General features: G+C 37.2%; 1 protein-coding gene across 2 annotated transcripts in view; it reads left to right on the top strand.

Moving 5' to 3' along the window:
• Positions 1 to 239: 239 nt before the first annotated feature.
• Positions 240 to 22957, top strand: part of Usp5 (ubiquitin specific protease 5) — a 108182-nt gene continuing 85464 nt past the window's right edge. The window contains exons 1-2 of one of the 2 annotated variants that reach the window (XM_089093199.1): positions 240 to 338; positions 14291 to 14416. In XM_089093199.1, coding sequence (XP_088949325.1) covers positions 14318 to 14416 — 99 coding nt within the window. In that variant the 5' untranslated portion in view covers positions 240 to 338; positions 14291 to 14317. Of the gene's footprint in view, positions 339 to 440; positions 562 to 14290; positions 14417 to 22957 lie in introns of those variants that run through there. The other variant, XM_089093198.1, reaches the window with a different exon arrangement.

The following is a 22957-nucleotide window of genomic DNA, read 5'->3' as shown; positions in this document are numbered from 1 at the left end:
AATCATGAGTATGGATTATCAAAAACTACACGATCTTATAACTTTGGTTCAAGGCTACACCCAGCTTCTATGATCCTACACACCCAGGCTATAAGAAAACTAAACAAAACGGTGTCATTTGGGTCTCTATTGTTCAACAGCTTTTAGAAGATGGTGAGAACATATGTCATGCTTTTGCAATAATTTGAAATCTTTGCCTTAAAACGCAGCGTTATTTTAGCCATAGTTCGAACAGAAACGGACGGATTTCCGCAATGTGTAAACGAACCATAAATCCGCATGAATTTCCGCAATGTGTAAACGAACCATAAATTCGCAGATGTAATCATATACAAAAGGTATATACATCAATTACATACTGCGCTACCTAGCCTACACATGTTTGTAATCCCTAATCATATAGATGTTTTCATTAATTTGGTCTATTGAGCTATTTGAAATTCAGATTTTGATAGGCTAAATACCATGCAGAAGATTGAAAACTTACTAAATTATGTGAAAGTGCCCTCAAGAGCTGATAAAGTCTATAAAGATGAGTGTGTCTACACTTTTGATACACCGGTAAGAGTTGTTTAGGGCAAATGCAGTGACTGCTAAGCTATTAATGATTTAGCCTAGTTCAAACCCTCAAATTAAGGCTATGCTAAGGTTTATTATAGTTGTTGGGCAAAAACCAGATAATAAAAAGAGAGTATAGGGTATAAATTTAGGACCAGTCCCAGTCATAAGGAAACATTTTAAGAAAACAATTGTTACTTCATAATAGCCTAGGCCCTATGCATAATAATCCTAGTTAAAATATTTTTCAGGGTAGCACTGGAAAGTGCTATTTTCCTGAAAATGTATATTAAACTGACAATGCACATTCATTTGTATTTTTTCAGTAGCCTAAAGTGAAAATTATGTTCTGGCCTTGAAGGCATAGAGGTTGTGAGCCCTAATTATGTCAATTTCTGCTTGTTTTGAGTTTGACCTGGCTATTTATTTAATTTCTGTTCATGCTGGGTTTTATTTGTTTATTGATGCTGATTTGTGGTAGTTTTATGCTTGGTAGATTATCAGATTTTTGGTTTAATAGTTTGTTGCTTTTCTTTGAAAAACTTATATTGTGGAAATTTTTTTTTTTAAATTAATTTATGTTTGTTTTATATTGACAAATTCATTTTCAGGGAAACAAGATTGGAAAACTGATTGCCCTCCAATCACTTTTGACTCTCATAAAGGGCACTAGAACTTTTAATTTCCAATCAAATTAGCTCCTTTAAAATATCAATGATATTACTAGTTATGGTAGAGCATTGCTGCCTATGATATTGTTTATATATGCCCTTGTAATATAAGCATGAATATAGTTATTTTGTTTAATTGAAACCCCCTAATAGTTTCAACTTATTGCCCTTCATGTTATTAGTTATAGTAACCATACAAGTAGTATTAAAAGTATACATAGTGTCTTCTGGATATTCCAAAATATGCCACAACTTACCTTGAAAGGTCTAACTTAATAATGTAAGCTGTTATTGTGGTATTGCTTTGTCACCCTTTTGACAATCTCCTACATGAGTATAGTTTGTTCTGATTTAGTTCAACATCTGCCTAAATATTCCTTGAAAGCTTCTCCTTAATACCCTTAGCTTGTGTAGTAGCATTAGTAGCAGTATGTACTTATCATAAGATATGCTCCTTTGAAGTCTAAATGCACATAGTACAATTACCAAACACATAATTCAACAATGCTGAAAAAATAGATGCCTCAAAACTTTGATTGGTTATTTGTTTTTGGGAAATAATGTGTGTGTGTGTAGGGGAGGGGGGGGGGCTGGTTGCTCACAAATCACTTTTGACTCTTAAAAGGGAGCTTCCCATTTCACATCAAATGAGCCCCATCTGAAGTTTATATGACAACCCATTCAATTAAAACCTTATATACCCCAGGGCGTAACTTACAGCCCTTGCCCCAGGGCTCTGGGGATTTTGTCAACCCTGGAGGCATTGTTATATGTTCTTTGGACTATTTGTTTTAAAATGGATACATTTTATATGCATTACATTTCATCTCATACATTTCATGAAAGAAGGGTAGTTAGGGGGGGGGCAGTTAATCTGCATCACTTTTGACTCTTTAAGGGGAACTAGAACTTTTCATTTCTCATTTTCAAACAAATGAGCCACCCCAAAAGTTTATACAACCATCCCTCTTAAATGACCCCAGGGCATAACTTACAACCTTTGCCCCTAGGCTCTGATGGTTTGTAAGAACCCCAAAAGCCTTGTTATATGATGTTTGGACTATTTTGAATAAAATACCTGTCTAAAAATTTCTATTGTCTGCATTTCAGGAAAATACAACATGTGGGGGGGGGGGTATAACTGCCCTCTGATCACTTTGACTCTTAAAAAGGGCACTAAAACTTCTCACTACCTTTACAACGAGACCCCTCTAAAGTATATACGACCACCCTTTCTATAAAAACCTTGTATGCCCCCAGGGCATCTTACAACTTTTGCCCTGAGGGCTGTTTGTCATCCTCAAAGACATAATGTCTGGACCCTTCAACTATACTTACCAAAACTGCTATCTCAAAATTTTGATTGAATAGATTGGGGGAAATGATGGGCATGTAGAGGGGGGGGGCTGGTTGCTCTTGAATCAGTTTTGACTCTGAAAAAAGGGCATTATAACTTCTGATTTCTGATCAAATGAGCCCTAGCTGAAGCTTATATGACCAGCCATTCTATAAAAACCTTATATGCCCCCAGGTCATAACTTAAAACCCTTGCTCCAGGGCTCTGGGGGATTTTGCCAACTCTAGAAGTACTGTTATAGGTTCTTTGGACTATTGGCTATAAAGTGTAGTATAACTGCAGTCAAAAATGTGTAACTACAATTATTCTGCATATTATCAAGTAAGAATTGTTTTCTTAAAATGCTTCCATCTCAACAGCCCTAATTTTAGGCCTCTACTAAGTTTTTGCTCTAAGACAAGTAATTTAAGCTCCTTCACGTGAATTCAGAGCTTAAAATATCTCCTTGGAAGGTGTTTCCAAGCTTCTATCTCTACTTCTTCTGTACCTCCCTTCATGGGCGCCAGCAAGGGGGAGGGGGGGGGGGCCAAGGCCCCTGGAAATTTGGGACATTAAAGTAATTATAAGGAAACCAAAGGAAAGAGAGCAGAATAGGGAAAAACCATGGAAAAAATGTTTGTTGCCCCCTAGTTGGCTGCCTGCCAATAGATTTTGATCCTTAATAAGGAAAATATGAGTTCTAATTTGTGACTGAGTAAGTCTTAACCGGTTTTCCACAAACATTTTTTCTATATAAATTTGGTTGGAGCCAAAAAAAAACAATCAAATTCCTCATAGTAATGAACTGTAAGTAAATAACGATCCTTGTCAATAACACAAGTATAAGAGCCTAAATTTGTATTTGTTTGCTAGTAATTAGTGCAGTTATCAGAACACAAAAAAGTTTGTATAATTATAGAAAACACAAGGAAAACAACTTAATAAGGGGGAATGTCGGTAAAAATATGCCGTCAACCTTTGCTTGCATTGCAAGAGTACCCATGAGCTGATATATGAAGCCATTATAATCAGAAATGTTTCCCCTGAATGGAGTGCTGGGAATTTTAGTATTTTCTCCCTGAACAGATATGTTTTTCGTATTTTATTATCATTTTTTTTCAAGGAGTGATTCAATTTATCTAGTTGTCACTTTGAAAAAAATTTAATTTTTTACAGTTATGAAGTATAAAGGTGTCAAATATACTGGCCTGTGGTATCCAAAATTAAATCAAAAATATTGAATTAAAATTTTTTATTTGATTTTCTTAAGCTTAGTTTTAATGTTTTACTTTGAACAAACTACTTTAATATTGCTATACTTTTTATAAACACTGAGTGTAAAGGCAATAAATGTTTTGGTTTGATAACTAAATTCAAAAGTGTTGATATTCTTAAAAAAGATCTGTTCATTTTAAGTATTAGTGTTGCTCCTTGGTTTCAGTTGAAAAAACTTGTTTTTTTTTCTGATTTGTTTTTTAATAACGCTAGGATACCAGGATATCTGAAGGTAATGGTGCTTGTCCAAAGTCTGCTCCCATGTATTCATGGTGCATGCAGAGCTGACTTCACGTGCCTCTGGATATCTGGCTAGCCACCAGAGAACTAAATGCACCTAGGGACAGTTGGGCTAGCAACCCTCCTCCTGAAATTACTTGCTACAAATGGAACTGAATATACAGCCTCATGCCCAACCTACTATCCCAATTGGACCCATGCCTGCCCAAGGATATACCCCTTCAAACATTGTTGACCAAGGTGGCTTTAATTTTACTACCTGGAATGTCCTGACGCTGAACCAGCCTGGTTCTAAGCTTCTTTTAGCAAAAGAACTAAGAAGATACAAAGTGATGATTGCAGGAATAACAGAAACTCACCTTACAGGAAGTGGCAAAGAAGATATTGGAGAAGGGCAGACACTGCTTTGGTCTGGTGGAAACCAAAAAAGAGGGGGAGTTGGCCTTGTTCTCAACAATTTTGCTTGGAAAGCTTTATTGTCATTACTCCTATCTCATCACATCTACTGAGAGTAAGAATTGACGGCAAGCACAGGAAGATAACTGTTCTTACCTGCTATGCACCAACAAACAACGCCCAAGATGAAGATAAGGACAACTTCTATGTGTATGTATGTCTTCTATGTCTGTACCTCCACACAACTACCTCCTAGTCCTAGGAGATTTTAACACTGGTGTGGCTAACAGCTCCAATCTGTACAATGCTGCTGTTGGACCTGTGACAGCTGATGCTCTGTATGATAATGGTGAGCAGCTGCTCAGTTGCTGCATCACCCATGCTCTAGCAGTCACAAATGCCTGGTTTGTGAGAAAAGACATTGCAAAGTACACATGGTACAGCAATGATGGCAGGACCAAAAAGATGCTTAACTACATCATTGTTTGACAATGCTGGCTTTCATCTGTCCAGAACTGCTGCTCATACAGAGTTGCCAAGCTCAGCAATGCTGACCATTGTCTTGTCTCTGCAAGGATAAAACTCCGGCTGAGGACCAATAAGAGTAACTCCTCATCCACCATGAAGATAGACACCTCTCAACTGAAGCAAGATCCCTCGGTTCGCAAGTGGTATATGATTGAAGTCTCTAACCACTTTGAGGCTCTCCAGCTGTGTTTAGATAGCAAGTCAGCATGGACCACTTTCAAAGACAATGTTCTCAGAGCAGCTACTAAAGTTGTGGGCTCGAAGCCGCAAAAGAAGAAAGTGGATTAGTAACCAGACATTTGAAATAGTTGAGCAGAGATGGCAAGCAAGATTAAGAGGGGAAATGGCACTCTACAGACAGCTCAACAAACTACGCAACTCCTTGCTCCACAGGGACAAGAAAGACTTTATTGCGGGTAAAGCTGCTGAGCTTGAGCAAGCTGCCCAAAAGAAAGACATAGGCGCAACTTTCAAGATCCTCCGCGAGCTGACTGGCCAACATGCCTTGACGTCCACAAGCCTGAAATCAGCGAATGGAGAAACTATATTCGATCATTCTCAATGTGATTGTCTCGGGGAGAAACACTTTAGCAAGCTGCTGAGCTCAGATCCAACCGACTGCATTGACCCAGGGCTTGTTGCAACTGCTGCAGAAGCTACCCCTGCCCCCGACAGCGCTAAATTTTTTCCTAAGGAGATTAATTTGGGAGTGAGGAAACTTGAAAACAATAAAGCAGCCGGCACCTGTGGCATCACTTCAGAGCTACTTACTACGGGAGGCCCTGCAATGATACCTTGGCTGCAGATAGTGTTCAGCGTAATCTGGCGAACTTAAGTTATACTGTCCAACTGGAAGAAGGGAATCATTGTGCCATTGTTTAAGCGCAAGGGCAGCAAGACTGATTGCAGCAGCTACCGTGGTATCACCCTACTCTCTGTTCCTGGAAAGCTGTTTGCAATGCTCCGGTTGAAATGTGGAATATGCTTCTTACATGCTTTGTGCTGCCCCCAACAAGCCAGATTCATGCCCGGAAGATTGACAACTGAACAGATTCATACGGTCAGACAGATTGTCAAGAAGACACTGGAATTCAACAAGAAAGCTTACATAGCTTTCATTGACTTCCGTTCTGCCTTTGACACTGTTGACAGACAGTCCCTTTGGCTAATCCTGACGGCTGCAGGCCTACCAACAAAGATAGTCAGCCTCTTTAAAGAACTCTACCACAGCACAGAAAGCGCCATCCTTGTTAACAGGAAGCTTTCTTCTTCCTTCCCAATAAAAAATGGTGTACGGCACGGATGTGCTGCTGCACCTGAGCTGTTTAACTGCGTCATCGACCACATTTTGAACAAGACACACCATGTCCACCCTTTTTGCATAAGTTATGGTGGGAGGACTTTGTCTGATGTTGACTTTACTGACAATGTAGCTGTCCTTATCGAAAATATCGACCAACTTAAGTCTCTACTCGAGACACTCTCCTCCACTGCCTCTGCAGTTGGGCTGCAAATGAACTGGAAGAAAACAAAGATCATGCCCAGAGAAAAGACCGCATTGGTGTCACCCTTAACTGTTGTGATCAATGGCCAAGCTGTTGACGTGGTAAGGCAATTAACTTATCTCGGATCAATAATATCATCAAATGGTACACTTGACGACAAAATCTCAGCCGGATCAGCCAAGGCGAACTCTGTATTTGGACAGCTCCTGAGAGTAGTCTTCCACAAACCACAAATTAGTTGCCTTGCAAAAGCCCATATCTACAACGCCACAGTCTCAAGCATCATGCTGTACTCTTCTGTGACATGGCGGATAACCCAGACACAGCTAAGAAAGGTCGATGCCATCCAAACTATACACCTGCGTCGATTTGAAGGCTTCAAATGGTATGACAAGATCCGCAATACTGAGATCCTGAGGACCTACAAGTTGGTGAACCTCTCCTCCCATGTAGAAGCTCGTTCTCTAAGATGGTACGGCCACTTACTCCACCTCCAGCTAACTGCCCCTGCAAGGATCATATCAGACTTCAATCCCTCGACTATCTGGAAACGTCGTCGAGGGAGGTCGCGCACCAGATGGGCTGATGTTATAAATCAACGCCTCTTCAACCGCAACATCGACCCAAATGAGACCCCATCCTTAGCCCTGGACAGGGCTGCTTGGAGAAGACTGACAGCACTGTCAACCAGTTCCCTCTATGCTGGCGACCCTGCTGAGTAAGAGCAATAAGTAAGTAAGTATACCTGGCTCCACCTAGGGGGTCATTTTATTTCCAAAGACATATTTATTGGGCTTTTCAACTATACTGAACAAAAAAGCTATCTCACAATTTTGATCGGAAGATTTTGGGAAAAAAGTGGTATGGGAGGGGGCCTAGTTGCCCTCCAATTTTTATGGTCACTTAAAAAAAAAGCACTAGAACTTTTCGTTTCCGTTAAAATGAGCCCTCTCCTGACGCTCTAGGCGCACTGGGTCTATGCGATCACCCCTGAGGAAAAAACACAAACTCTTTGATTAACCATCAAAATCCAAACAGAGATCATTGAAATATTGATCAGTTTTTCTGTGTTACCAAAATTTTTGTATTTGTAAAACTTTGCAGTTTTGCAAAATGTAATTAAACAAATAGAAAGGTTTTTCAACTAAAGTAAGGAGCAAGTTTAAAAATTATAACAAATATAAGTTGCTCTGTATATAAGGGGGACTGTCCCCTTCTCGACACCTTGCTCATTAAAAAAGTTTTTTTAGTGCTTTGAAATGTTTTTTTCCAATTGCGAATTTTCTTTAAAAACTTGGAAAAAAGCCAAACTTCACAGTAAAGTGTAAGGAGCTAAAGAGGAGACAGCCCCCTTCATACAAAGAACGATCTGTTTAAATAGGTTTCAAATCTTTTCCTTGCTTTCAGCTGAAAAGCTCTTTTTTTTTATTTAATTTCTGATTGTTTTCCAAATCATACCCAGGCCTAACCAAGATATAATTTGAGGTACTGTTTCCTTAAATCCCTGATCAGTTGCTTTTAAAATGTGTAAATCAATAATTATACATTGATTAGTACCGTCCTGTATTTAAATTTGTAATTTCACTTTTGGATAAAATTTGAATATACTTAAAAATTGGCAATGAATAATAATTTTGGTGAAAAGTCCTTGTTAATATTACTACTAAAGAATTTTGGTTAGATGAAAAGGAGTATTATTATTTGCATGGATGGAAATTCTGTGAGACTTTTGATCTTCTACATAACTGAAGCCATCACAACCTCTACAATAGGATTTTCTTATCGATAAATACATTATATATATTTTTTTGAAGTACTTTCTATAAATAGAAAGAGAAAAATATTACCATTTAAAATTGCTGAAAGCTAAGTTCCTAGCAGTACTTGCCACCCCAAGGAAATTTCATGGTTGGGCTGATGATGACCTGCCTTGCCTTTTCCACCTCTGTGCTGGTAGATATGGGAATGTAACCTATTAGCTGTATAGAGAAACATTTTGATTAATTCCTACTCCCCCCTTCTCTTTTAACGTTTATCTGAAGCCTTATAAAGAGCAAGCAGTTTGTCCATTAAAATGTACTTCTGTAGGAATCTACCCTACCCCCACCTAAACAATGACTCGTCCCCCCTCATTATAGCAGATACGCAATTACAGATCACCAAACGTAGCCTAATTTCATTACAAGTAAACTGAATCAACTTGGTTGAATCCAGTACTGCCACCGTGTGGCACTACTTCTGCAATTGGGAAGCATAAAATATAGTTATTGATACTTTTAAATCAATTAGCTTCTCAGGATCTTAAATTGATTGTAAATTTGTCCTCTTTGGGATAAAGTTGTAGTTTCCTGCCCTAAACTGCCTAAACTGTCACCCAACTACCATTGATATTTTGGCGTCAGCCCCTCCCACCCTGGAAAATTTTCTGCCGGCGCCCTTGCCTCCCTTCCTAAGGTTTAGGAAACTGCAAAAAGACAAGTCTATAGCCAACGTGTTTTATTCTTGGAAAAAAAATGATTTTTTCTGTATTTTTAGTTTGAATCTGTTTTGTTTTACTCTAGGTTTTTAAAAAAAAATATATTAATGGTAATATAATAATTGAATATGTGAAGTTTAAAGGAATTGATCTTTTTGATTCCACACCATTTAAACTTGTTGAATTTTGCTTTATTTGATATGTACAAGTTAAGTGCTTTTCTTTTTTCTTTGAGAATTATAGTTTTCATACAGCCTTTAATCTTCAAATGTATTCCCCTCCCTCTCCACTCACTATTGCCATTCTGGTACCTTCTCCCTGTAATATTTTTGATGAGCATCCAATGCCTGACTTAAATAGGTGAATGAAATTTCATGCAATAGATATTCTGCTCAATTTAGAGCATTGGTAATTTGTCTAAAAACCTTGGCCTACCTCTACAATTTCAAATGGTTGAACAGTTATTAACCCTGTATAAAGGCTAATCCTGAGATAGAAACAATAGAATTGAAAAAATTGTCATAGGATTAAATTTCTCATTCAAAACTCTTCGTAACTATAATCTTCTTACCATAAAAATTGCACCCCCTCTGCCCCTTCTAATGAGACAAAATTTAGCTATAAACAATATTCAAAGTTGGGGAATAGGTGATTCAAATTGAAGCAACCCCAGAAACAAGATTCATAAACAACTGTATTTTTTAGCTGAAAGAAAAAAGTTTGGCTATTAGTACCAGAGTGTTCTATTGTGAAGTTTTACATTATTTTGGACCATTTCTCCCAAACTGTTGGTCTTTAGGCTATTTCATATTCTGCTACTTGATATCTGTGTTTGAAGATTGATCAAACAGTTTGTAGTAATAAACTGTAAGTAAGAGCAACTCGACTCAACAGTAACAGAAACTATAAAAAAAGAGCAACTCCAAAACAAAAAAGAGCTGTTTTCGTTTTTAATGTTGTTTTTTTTACCTGGTGACGTTTCTCTACTGGAATGCAGCCAAATTCAGAACAAATGTATTAAATTACTTCTGTTAAAAGAACTCAATACGCTACTTATGATAAAGGTCAGGTCAAATTTGAAGATAAGTACTGTATCTTGGTATCTAAATTCAAATTCATTCAATTCAAAAACCAACCATGAATATTTTTGGAGCTATGTACTTTGAAAACGACGACGCTCTGTCACTGTGTTCTCGACATCCTGGTTAACTATTTTAGGAAATTCAAAGTTCTTTCCTGGTTTCCAGTCCAACTTTCGAGCATCAGAAATCTGGTCACGGTTACCAAAGGACTAATGTCCTAAAAAAAACAAGACTAATATCAAGCAAGGCGATTATGGGTGCAGTGACTGAGTTGTCTTCTGAATGATGGTCTGTTTCATGAAAGGGATTATTAATGCTTTGGCGTAGAAGATATTCTAATGTCTTAGTTGCGTTTTTTGTTCAAAGCGAAAATGGATTTTCAAATCTTGTAACCTTCACGACTGCATAATTGTCAACCCTGTTTTATATTTTATTTAATTATTCCATATTTTATTTAACTATACTACCCTGTGTAGCGTAGCTTCTCTGATAGAGTTACGGACGTTATGGCGATAGCTTTATAACTCGACAAGTTTTCAAGAATTTCGAAACTTCTCTGATGTATTGAAGAAAGTTAGTATATTACTACGTTTAGGATATACAAGTAAGCTATTCTATTAGACTCTGAAGTGAAATAAGGGATTTAAACCATTGTTGAAGTTTTCATGCTGGCCAAAATAGTTGACAATAATTGTAGATCTGTACTCAATAGAAAACTGATCTGGATGATTAGTGTCAATGCAATGCTGTTATGGGGCTAATCTGTTTCATTCTTGATGTTAAGTTTTTCTCGGGCATTTAAAAACACGAAAGTAAGAAAATGGTGTGTAAATGGTTTGAAAATGGATAAAAAAGACCTTTCATAAATAATCCCTTTGACTGGAATGGTTTTGCCAGGAATGAGATTAGCTGAGTGCCTTCTACCTTTGTCTCGACAACTGGAACAGTAGGAGTCAAAGCACCATCTTCATCAACTATTCGCAATGTTTTTGAGAAAAAAAAAAATGATAAAAGAGATTGTAGACGGTTTCGTTTCACCAGAAACCTGTCAATATATATTGTGGTTTTTTTTTTAAATATCATTGAGTCATGTCGAATCAAATACTAGCAACAAAGCTTACACAGCTTTCAAGCTGATCAAACGTAATCATAATAAGTTTGAAATAAAACTTGCCGGAGACTCGAGCAAAGGTGTGGAATGACCGAGGAATGAAAATTCTCGGCTAAGGAGAAGAGAGAAATGTTAAAAGTGTAGGATCTTGACCTAGACAGATATATAAAAGATCTGTGAAGGTCGGGGTGGAAGGATGTCATAAGAAAGATTTAAGGGAAATGGGAAATTCTTGGGAGAGTGTAAAAATGGAGGGTTTCGATAGATTAGGATGGAGGAAGAGGAGCATGTGTAGCTGTGTTTACCTCAGTTTGCTTGGTGCTACGGTGAGTTGTTATTAGTAGTATACATGACACACCAGCTATTATGAGAGGATCATTGGATCTTTTTAATGGAGGGCAGACTAAATCTCAAAGAATTCATTGATAGGTCTAAAATTTCGTGGGAGTAGCTTCTTTGGATAGATTTGGAGGGGGCACCATCTGGCCTCAGGACTGGAACCAGAGGGAGTGCAATCGGGAAGGAGACAACTTTACACTTACAACGAAGACAGCTTGAAGGAATATATTGGACTAAGCATGTGCTGTGGGTACTGAGGGGAGGGGGAGTTTCCCCCCTCTTCAGAGTACCTACAGAATAAAGAAACTACTTGCGTCATATTTGAGAAGCTTCCGTTTTATTATGCCAAGTAAATATACCGGAATGAGTTCTTATTCTTAAAAGATAGTTATACCAAATTTAAGGTTCAGCATGAAGAGTTGGTGATTGACAAACTCTTCTAATATTTATATTACCAGGAATATTACATTAAAAATGGTGACAAATTAAATAGCTTTTTTTTCGAGTGACAGTGAAGAGCCATATTAAGACAAAAAACAAAAACAAATAATAAGTATGCTGTTTAGGCGGAGGACTGCTGACTCCTCAACCTCCTACCCTTTGGGCTAAGGCCTGACTCATATTCTTAATTCTTCGAGATTGAATGAAATTTTTCAAAAATGGAATGACACAACCCTGAAGTTTCTACGAAAAATTTGATAAAAAAATTGAAAACATTTAAAAGAATTATTTCAGTAAAGTACAAATTATATATTTGTACGTGTATAACTGTATGTGTATAACTTACAACCCTTGCCCTGAGGGGTGTGGGGGGTTTATCATCATCAAAGACGTATTATTCAGAACTTTCAACTACGTTGAAAAAATGGCTATCTAAAAATTTTGATTGGATATGTTTGGAGAAATGGTGGGCGTGAGAGGGGGCTTAGTTGCCCTCCAATCAGTTTTGACTAGTCTATTAAAAAGGGCACTAGCCCTTTCAATTTCCACTTGAATGAGCTCTTTTTGAAGTTTCTACGGCAACATTTTCTATAAAAAACCTTATCTGCTCCCAGGGCATAACTTACAACCATTGCCTTGAAGGGGGGGGGGCGGGGTTGTCATCCTCAAAGACCTAATTTCCGGAACTTTCAACTGCGTTGAAGAAAATGGCTATCTCAAAATTTTGATTGGATGTGTGTGTGGAAATGGAGGGCTTGGGAAGGGGGGTTAGTCGCCCTCCAATCACTTTCGACTATTAAAAAGAGCACTAGCCCTTTCAATTTCCAATCAAATGAGCCTTTTTTGAAGTTTCTACAAACAACCTTTCTGTAAAAACCTTATATGCTTCCAGGGCATAACTTACAACCCTTGCCCTGAGGGATTTAGGGGGTTTGCCATCCTCAAAGACATAATTTCCAGAACTTTCAACTACGTTGAAGAATGCCTATCTCAAAATTTTAATTGGTTGTGTTTGGGGACATGGTGGGCGTGAGAGGGGGTTTAGTTGCTCTCCAATAACTTTCGACTATCAAAAAGGGCACTAGCCCTTTAATCAAATTAGCTTTTTGAAGTTTCTACGACAACGCTTTCTATAAAAACCTTATATGCCCCGATGGCATAGCTTACAGCCCTTGCCCTGAGGGCTCTGAGGAGGTTATCATCATCAAACACCTAATTTCCAGAACTTTTAACTACGTTGAACAAAATGGATATCTAAAAATATTGATTACATGTGTTTGGAAAAATGGTGGGCGTAAGAGGGGGGTTAGTTGCCCTCCAATTACTTTCAACTATTAAAGGGCATTAACCCTTTCAATTTCCAATCGAGTGAGCCCTTTTTAAAGTTTTTACGACAACTCTCTCTATAAAAACTTTGTATGCCCCCAGGGCATAACTTACAACCCTTGCCCCGAGGGCTGTAGGGGGAGTGTCATCCTCAAAGACATAATTTCCGGACCTTTCGACTACGTTGAACAAAATGTCTATTCCAAAATTTTGATATGATGTGTTTGGGGGAAAGGATAGCTTAATTTGTCTCTCTGAAAATATGGTCCTATAGGTAAGTCAAGTAACTGATAATTTAAGTATTTAAATCTTAAAAAAATTTAATAAAAAAAATAGTGATGCATACCTTAGATTTATAACTGTTCAATAATATATGCATTCGTTTTCAATGTCTCATTTGGTAACAAGATGTTAGGATTGTGTTCTTAAATAACTTTAGTCATTCAATCACTGTTTTTTTTTACTACCCGGTTAACAGCCAATTAATGGCGGTGTCTTCTTTGCTGTAACAATCAGGAAAGTTACACTTTCTATAGCTGTATGACGATGTATTTTCTTGCTCATTTTCTGCTGGGTTTTCGCACACGTTCTTTGTTTTTAAACTTGGTGCCAACTGGTTTTTAAAATTGCATTGCTTCACCAAACGTCTTTTGCGTTTAAAATTGAGTTGTGGGTTTTCCTTTTTTTAAAGATGTATAGGGTTGTAAGTTTCCACTTAGGAAATTTAAAGAATAATATTTCATTTCTGGGGTCCATTGTACTTTAATTTGGTACCAAGAAAAACTTCTTCGTAAGTCATAAGTAAGTTTGTTACTAGGCCTACCAAACAATATTTGGGTCATTGGATTTTTCCTTTGAAATAAATCATTGAGTGAATTGTCAACTAGCCGGTGAATGAGTTGAGTGGAAATTGTCAATTAAAAACTTAATCATTGAAATTTCAGTTTTAATCATTTGAATTTTAAAGACCATCTTCTGCATACATATTTCTTTTGTTTTATCATAGGAATCAAAAGAAGGTCTCTTTGTTGATATGGCTAATTTCATTGGTGTTTCGAAGGATATGTTGGATCTCCATTATCAGAAATCAGGAAGTCCAATCTATTTGCATATGAAAAGGACAAAAATCCCTGTAAGTATCTTCAAAGTTGATGATTAATTTTTTTCTTGCTGTTTCAAAAAAAAACTGTCAAAACTAACTAAAAAGGTGTTGGTGGAGTTATTGTCAAACCAAGGTTTATACCCCATTCCTCCAAAACACAGTAAATTGATTCGTCTAGTCTAAGCTCCTATACTGAATTTCGTTCTCAAGATGCTTAAAGAAATTGGTTTTCTATCAGGAGAATTTTAGACAAAACAAATAAAAGTTCCACTAGAAAAACGTCCTTTTATTAGACAGTGAAAAATAGATACAAAAGTTACTGGATATTTCGATCAAATAAATCAATGATCATCATCAGTAGCTAAACTAAAGTATTACAATTAAAACAAACTATATTTATACAGAAGAAAACAATTACTTCCAGGTCACAAATAGTTATCGGTCCATTGGCTAAGATGGTTCATTAACTGGGTTCATTCAAAGTCTTGATTTTCCTTATTGAAACTCTTATTGTTTCGTCATAGAAAGGCAGTGTGGTCTTGAAAAAAATACGGACTTTTAGAGACTTAATGTCTCTTTTTGTTGCTTGGAGATGTATTTGGAGCATTGAGTGGTTGATACTAAAGTTATTTTGCATTGTCTTTAAGGTTTAAAACAACCAGCAATTTTAAAATATTATTATTTTCAGTCAATAAACGAAACGTTGTTTTCCTGTTATTTTGCTTTAAGGTCAATAGTTGTAACTTAGTGTCTTTTGAAATACTATAGTCAAAAAAGGGTAGTAGAATATAGAATAGAATTTATGGACACGAAAGCCCAAAGGGCCATGGTCACAAAAACAAAGACACTTTCATACAAACTTATATTGGCACAATAGCATAATCTAGGCTAGGCGACTATCACCCTCATCCCTAATCTTCAAAAAATATGCATGCTTAAGTTAAATATAGTGTTGTTAAAATAGGAGATTGTTCATAAGTTTAAGCATGCTTCTAAAGAGAAAGAAGAGGAATAAGTTGATACTTTGGTCTAAACAAATAACTGCGCAAAAATTGAACTGCTACTACCACTACTAGTAACTCATTGCAACACCAAGCGTCTGAGGCAACACAGCTGCACACGGTCCTGCTCCATCTCGATCTATTCAAAGCCTCTCCTTTACACTTTCCCAAAAACATCCCCTTTCCCTTGAATCTTTCCATAGGACATCATCCCACCTCAATCGGGGACGACCCGGTTTTCGTTTGGCACTAGACGGTTGGCCGACAAGGACAATTCTTGGCAATCTCTCATCCTTCATCCGCAGAACGTGTCCTAGCCATATCAACATTTCTCTCATTATACCCTAGAAAGCGGGATTTAACCACATTTTTTTATACAGCTTACTATTTTGAGATGTGCTCAGCAGCGTTACCAGCGCTTAGTGATAAACTGTACCACTTTTCCGTCCAAAGTTGTACCATAAGAGATTAATTTGTACCATAGGAACAGTAGGTTAAAAATGTGCCGCTCGCGTCGCTTTGCGACGCTCGCCCGCAGTTATATGTAAATGATTTCTCTGAAAACTGAGAAAAAGCTCTAGGGCAAGAGCAGGAAAAATAAACCCAAGGCAGTAGCAGCATCATAACTCGAAATATGAAGAATGCTTCTATGCACTTTCTAAGCTTAACAAAATTGCAGTCCCAAACTACTAAAAGTATTTTAGAAGAAGGTTTCCGTAAATTTTTTCTGAAAACGTTGTTGAAGCTTGGATTCATCCTTTCTTTTGAAATTTGGGCATTATGGCGAATAATGGATAAAGTAAGAAGGCCAATAACGTAGTGTCAAGAACTTATAATCCACCTATAGGATAAGTAACGACCGCCAGAAGCTACAAACAAAACATATCAGCAATCACGCCATGAAAATGGCTAACACCACAGATTTCCATGGGCCCACGAACTAGGCTACCCACCGACGAGTTCCGCGTTGACCACAATTCACTAGTCATCCTACATAAGTTTTCGACGATTTTACTATTCAGAACTAAATTAATTTAATAGAAGTATTTCGACTATATTGGACAAGCAATCAGTTTAAACCGTACAAAGGTAATGAATCTGTAACATTAAAAAAAGAGGAGCATTTGTGCTAGTTGGTCATTTTTCCTGCTGTTTCTTCTTGTAGCCCAGCTTTTTCATATCCCCTTCCACAGTTTTTCCACTTTGGATGCAGAACCATTTCCAAGGGCGGTTTCCAATTCTTTGAGACGATCTGTTTTGCGCTGAGAAGCCAGTTCAAGGATGTGAAATCGAGACGATTTCTGATGCTGGTTTTGTTCAGATTGACTGGTGAGAAAGTTAGCTCAGCAGCCACGGAAGCGTGGGGGAGAACAATTAAGCTTAAAGTGAAACGCCCGAGCAGAGGAAAACGCTTTGACCCATTAGCATCTTTTCCGAGTCCAAAACACGGCTGGATCTGAGTCAATCGAAGTACCAAGCTCAGAGCAAAAGGGTAATCTCTTCCACTCTTGGACTATATATTCCAGATCTGTTACTCAGTAAATTCGGAAACTGAGCCAGAAGCGGTGCCATGTTTGGCTGATTACACTCTACTCCCATGGCATAGCGTAGATGAAGCCTATCGAAGTTTCTTGCCGATGAATACCATACATCACAAAGCACGATCAAAAATTTCCTACATTCTTTTGTAAACTCAACTGCAGCAGATACCTTTTCTTTAGTAAAAATCACTACCACTTGGACCCCACAATCCGCATCCTTGACATCAACGTAGTAGTTGGTGTCATGTGGGTTTATGAGGCACGAATCATTTTTTTGGTATAACTTGGCAACAAAAAATGGGATGTTATTGCCTTGCACACTTCAGAAAAACGATTATAGACAAGATGAATCTGGGTGTCTTCTGCCTGAAATTGCTTGTTTAGGTCTTCAATATACTTCAAAATATACGCCATGAAGGCAAAGTAAGCCTTGAAAACCGGTGACAACGGATTTTTTAGTATGGCAGTGGCCTTCCCCGGCTTATTGGCTTCTTTAAGACTTTGCGCATGGAAGAATAAAGGCAAGCCATCCCGCTGCTGCAAATATCAAGCTACAACAGCTTGTCTAGACAACCATCGAGTTGCTATGTATCTCAAAATTCGATGTTCTTTCAATTTCGTAAGCTTTTGTAATTCTAAGATCTCACTGGGCCGTTTTGGGCTGCGACAAATATAGCCGTATACATCATGACAAAAATCGTCAATTTCTTTTGGCATTTGTTTGCCGGTAGCACTAGCACAGAGGTGAATGGAATGGCATGAACAATAAGTACAAATAAACTTGAGCAGTCTCCTGACAGCTTCGCCTACCGACCACCTTGCTCCCCCATAATAACCGACGCATTGTCTGCGACAAGTCCTATTATGTTTGCCTTTGGAGCTCCAGTTTCTTGAAAAAGTAGTTTAGTTACGGCCCGGTAAATATCTTCGGCTGTACATTGCTGAACTTCTATAAGTCTCAAGAAGGATTACAGGAAAACTGTCTCGATCAACAGCATTCAGATCAAGATTGCGAACAACTATAACCAGGCTCTTTTTGTTACTCGAGTCTGTGCTTTCATCAACTATTATCGATAATTTCTGCTTCTTGATGATTTCGCTTCGAAACCAACTTCGCCAATAACGTCGTTCACGAGATGTGAACGACGTTAAAATTTCGATTGTACAAAAAATTTTTCAAATGTACCGCATTGTACCAGGACCTCTAAATTGTATCGAAAACGGTACAATTGTACCGCGTTGGCAACGGTGGTGCTCAGTAAGTCAGGAACCCAAAACAATCCGTAGACAATTTCTCTGGTGATCAGCCCAAGAGCGCCTTAGGGAATCGCCATTACTGGGCAAAGGCGTATAGCTTCAACCAAATTAAATACTCCATATCTACTGTAATTTGCTTCCTACAAACTAGCATTTTGCCTCTGTAATAACCACACTCCTTCTCATCACCTTTCTTGTGGAGGGGTTTAATTAAAGTTTTCCTAAAATCGCTAGGTATTTCCCCTTTTTTAAAAATCATGTTCTCAATCTTAAGTAACTTATCTCTAAGCTCACATCCACCATATATAAAAAAAAATCATTTATCACACTATTAGCATATGGTGCCTTATTATTTTTTAATCCTTATAGTACTGTCGCTAATTTTTCCTCACAAAATAAAACTTCCTTCACATCCAAGGTATCACAAACTTTTTCATTTTCCTTTTTATCTTTTCCTGTAACTCTATCACGGTTTGGTAGATTCTCAAAATGTTTAGTAGATTCAGCTTAGCTTAGCAGATTCAAAAAGTCCAGATTGTTTCTCTCAAGTCCTTCTTAATTTATTAAACATGCCAGTACAATATTTTACTACTATACCGTTTGGCTGTTTGGCTGCACCGTTTGACACCGTAGTTAGAGGGTTTCAGGCTATTTTCTTTGATTACTATGGGAAGTGTTCGTCTTTTACTAGGTTGCAGCGCTATCGCTTAATTAAGTAAATTACACTACTTTAGACTACGCTAGGGTGGGCGTGCGCCCCCCTGGATCTGCCACTGGGATATTTTGACATCATGACACCATTTGACATCGTTTACATGACATTTTTTCAAAATTAAGGCTCCTAAACGAATTTTCTCATTTCCTTGACCTATCTAAATCGTTTTCAGGCCATAAAATCCAAAATTGCCAAGTTTGAAAAAATTAGGGAGCCATTAAAAAAATTATTCATGTAAATAAACACAGTTGTTCGTTTAAAGAGAGTAGTACCGGGAGCCCGGCGGCTTTGCCGCCGGGTCCCTGCACTCCGCATGCGGTAGGCTTCTATATGTGGATTCTCGTTGTTGTTTGTCTTCTAACTGCAGACGTGACCCTCTTCTTGTGTCATGACGTCACCACAGGTTTGTTACAATCACCCTGGGACAAATATGAGTTTTTCTAACCGCCCGTGTCTTTCAGTGGCGTAATTTTGGAAAAATCCTGGGGGGGGGGGGAGGCAAATTTGGAGCCAATTTTTCCAAATCAAGTGGAAATGGCAGTTAAAAATGAGACATATAGTACCATAAAGGGAAAGATACCCTAAAGAAAACTGACTGTTTCTCTTTATACTTGAGTTAAGCAGGCTTGCCTTAGTTTTGAGAAGATTTTTGTAGACGCCAAGTTTCAGCTGGGGGACAAAATGAGGTCTGGAGGGGCATACATGGGTCTGGAGGGGGCTCTTGGGAGGGGGAGGGGAATGATATAATTTATTTTCTTGAAATATACTCATAAATGTGACGTCAATCATATGATTTTTCTTGTCAATCATTTGTTTCTTGTGTAATTTTTCCTGCACCATAGACACTGAATACTATACAACCACTCTTGAGGCAAATATGATGTATGTATGCTTTTTGAATGTATCCTTAAATATGACGTCATTGACATGAATGTTTTTTTTCAAAATTAAGGCTCTTAACAAATTTCCTCAAACTTCTGGCCTATCTAGATCGTTTTTTAGGCCAGAATATCTCAGGATGCCAATTTTTCCGATTTTCAAACTCTTGGTTTTCTTTTTTAAGGTGTTTGAATTGTTGTAATTTCCAGTTAAAATATATACAAATGTTTTTGCAATTACCAGTTTTTGCTGTTTACGCAATTTAATGTCTTTTCATACTGAAGTCTTTTCAAAGATATTTGATTATTCGAGCAAGTCCGTTTTCTAACAATGATTTCAGCTAAGTTTCAAACTTGGTTTTTTTAAGGTTTTTGAATTGTTGTAATGCCTTGTCAAAATATATGCAAATATTTTTGCAACTACTAGTTTTTTGCTCTTTAAGTAATTTAATTTAAACTTTTCCATACATGAAAATCTTCAATTTTTCCACACAAGTGTGACAAATGTGACAACGTCATTGAAATCTTGATGAATATAAAATGACGTCAGTCACATGAATAATTTTTCCAAATTTAAGGCTTTTAAAGAATTTTCTCAAACTTCTGACCTAATTGCAAAATCATTGCATGTTTTTTAACAAGGAATTACAACAATTCAAAAACCTTAAAAAAGAAAACAAAATTTTGAGCTTAATAGAAATGGTTGTTAGGAATTGGATTTGATTGAATACTCAAATATCTTTGAAAAGACTTCAGTGAAAAGACATATGTGTATGAAAAACTTATCTAGAGGTAGGCTCAAAAAAGGATAATTTACAAATACTATAAATAATAGTTCATCGAAAGGAGTAGGGATTTTTGTCACACCACCTAAACTGTTACTAAACTACAACCTGAACCGTGATTTAATACTAGACCAATAAGATCAGCTAGAGCAAAGGGTATTCGCAAATTGTCTGAGGTAATTAAAATCAAAAATCAAGAAGAAAGAAAAATGGGGTTAGAAGATAAGCGACAGCAGAGTCAAAATGTGCCAAAATTGAAAATGATAGTTATGAATTGGGTTTCGGATTTCGACATGGATATCATCAATGCTTGTCATGGCTTTGTTAAAAAAAATTAAGTTTCGGTGATATGTATTTCATAATTACAAAAGACAAGCCGGGGCAAGCCAAGCGACGAAGTAGCTATAAATAACGACACTAGAGTTTATAAGGACGTTAGCCAGGAACCTGATACTGCATCAGCCTCTGTTAAAAAATAAAGGTTCGGCTTTATGTCTTTCACAATGACAAAACAGCCATGACAAAAGTTAAAGGTCCAATAACAAAAAAAAGTAATTTTATAAAGGCGCTAATCCTAATTTAAGGTAATTTAAAATTTTTAAGGGGTTGACTGATTAAAATGAAGCACAGATAAATGTGATTAGAAAACTAGTGAAAGTAAGAATCACAACAGCTAAAGAAAAAGCATCGAACAAACGACAGCGAGAATCACATTAAATTGTAAACGACATTTTTGAACAGTAATCTGAACAAATAAACTTTCAAATAGGGATAAATCCATTTATTTAAACTGTGAAAAAACAGGTACAAAAGTCCAGATATTTCGACAACATGTACAGCGACTGTCTTCAGTAGAAATACTAAAATAATAAAATTGAAACTAGCATATTTATATGCAACAAAATTCAAAAAAACTTTTCGAGTCATTCACAAAATAATGAACTTCCGGATTATTTACTAGATTATTTTCAGAGAGAGTTCATTGACAAAGTTCAGTCAAAGTTCTTGATGTAAATTTTCTTCTTTAATCTTGGCCAAATGCAAAACAAATTTCCAATGGAGGTGGCAAAGCTACCTTCTAGTTGCAAACCCAGTTCTGAGTTTATAGATGTTTACTGGGTTGGTCTCAGTTCCCCATACATACGACTTATTTTCGACGTAACACCTTTAAATTAGGGGTTGTTTTCTTAGAAATATCTGGACTTTTGTACCTGCTTTTTTTTCACTGTCTAAATAAATGGATTTATTCCCATTTGAAAGTTTATTTGTTCGTCTTAGAACGGCAGTGTGGTCTAAGAAGACGACACCTAATTTAAAGGTGTTACGGTGTTACGTCGAAAATAACAGTAATCTGTGGCTGGAAACTGGAAAAGACGCATTTGTTATCCATAACGCATTAAGAAATTAAATGAGATGATGTATGGATCTAAACTGCCATACATACGACGTATTTTCGATGTAACACCTTTAAATTAGTGGTTGTTTTCTTAGAAATATCTGGACTTTTGTACCTATTTTTTTTCACTGTCTAAATAAATGGGTTTATCCCCATTTGAAAGTTTATTTGTTCGTCTTAGAACGGCAGTGTGGTCTAAGAAGACGAGACCTAATTTAAAGGCTTTACGTCGAAAATAACAGTAATCTGTGGCTGGAAACTGGAAAAGACGCATTTGTTATCCATAACGCATTAAGAAATTAAATGAGATGATGTATGGATCTAAACTGCCATACATACGACGTATTTTCGATGTAACACCTTTAAATTAGGGGTTGTTTTCTTAGAAATATCTGGACTTTTGTACCTATTTTTTTTTCACTGTCTAAATAAATGGGTTTATCCCCATTTGAAAGTTTATTTGTTCGTCTTAGAACGGCAGTGTGGTCTAAGAAGACGAGACCTAATTTAAAGGCTTTACGTCGAAAATAACAGTAATCTGTGGCTGGAAACTGGAAAAGACGCACTTGTTATCCATAACGCATTAAGAAATTAAATGAGATGATGTATGGATCTAAACTGCTAAGGCAAAACGCGTGGATAAAACTTTCTGAGACAGTTGACAGTTGGAAAACAAGGAACAGCCATGACTGGCCCTAACAACGATCTAAATAGGTCAGGACTTTAAAAAAGAATTCTTTTTTGCACAGGGTGGCTGTATCAAATCTGTGGCGATGTCATGACACCAAAAAAGGCTCAAATTCTCTGTAGTTAGAAGACAAGCGACGATGAGAATTCGCAGCCTGGCTCCCGGTACTATATATATTTAACCTGAAATCCCTAAAATTAGTGTCGGATCGAATAAATATTATACATCCTCATGTAAGGATTCTATTGAATGAAGACAAGAAATAAACTCGTTTGGTGTGAAATAAATCTCATTCTAAATAACAGTTGCA

This window comes from Artemia sp. Qi Xiang Cuo, chromosome 8 (assembly GCF_049724085.1).
Source record: "Artemia sp. Qi Xiang Cuo chromosome 8, ASM4972408v1, whole genome shotgun sequence".
NCBI lineage: Eukaryota > Metazoa > Arthropoda > Branchiopoda > Anostraca > Artemiidae > Artemia > Artemia sp. Qi Xiang Cuo.
This window is presented reverse-complemented; position numbering and strand designations above follow the sequence as displayed.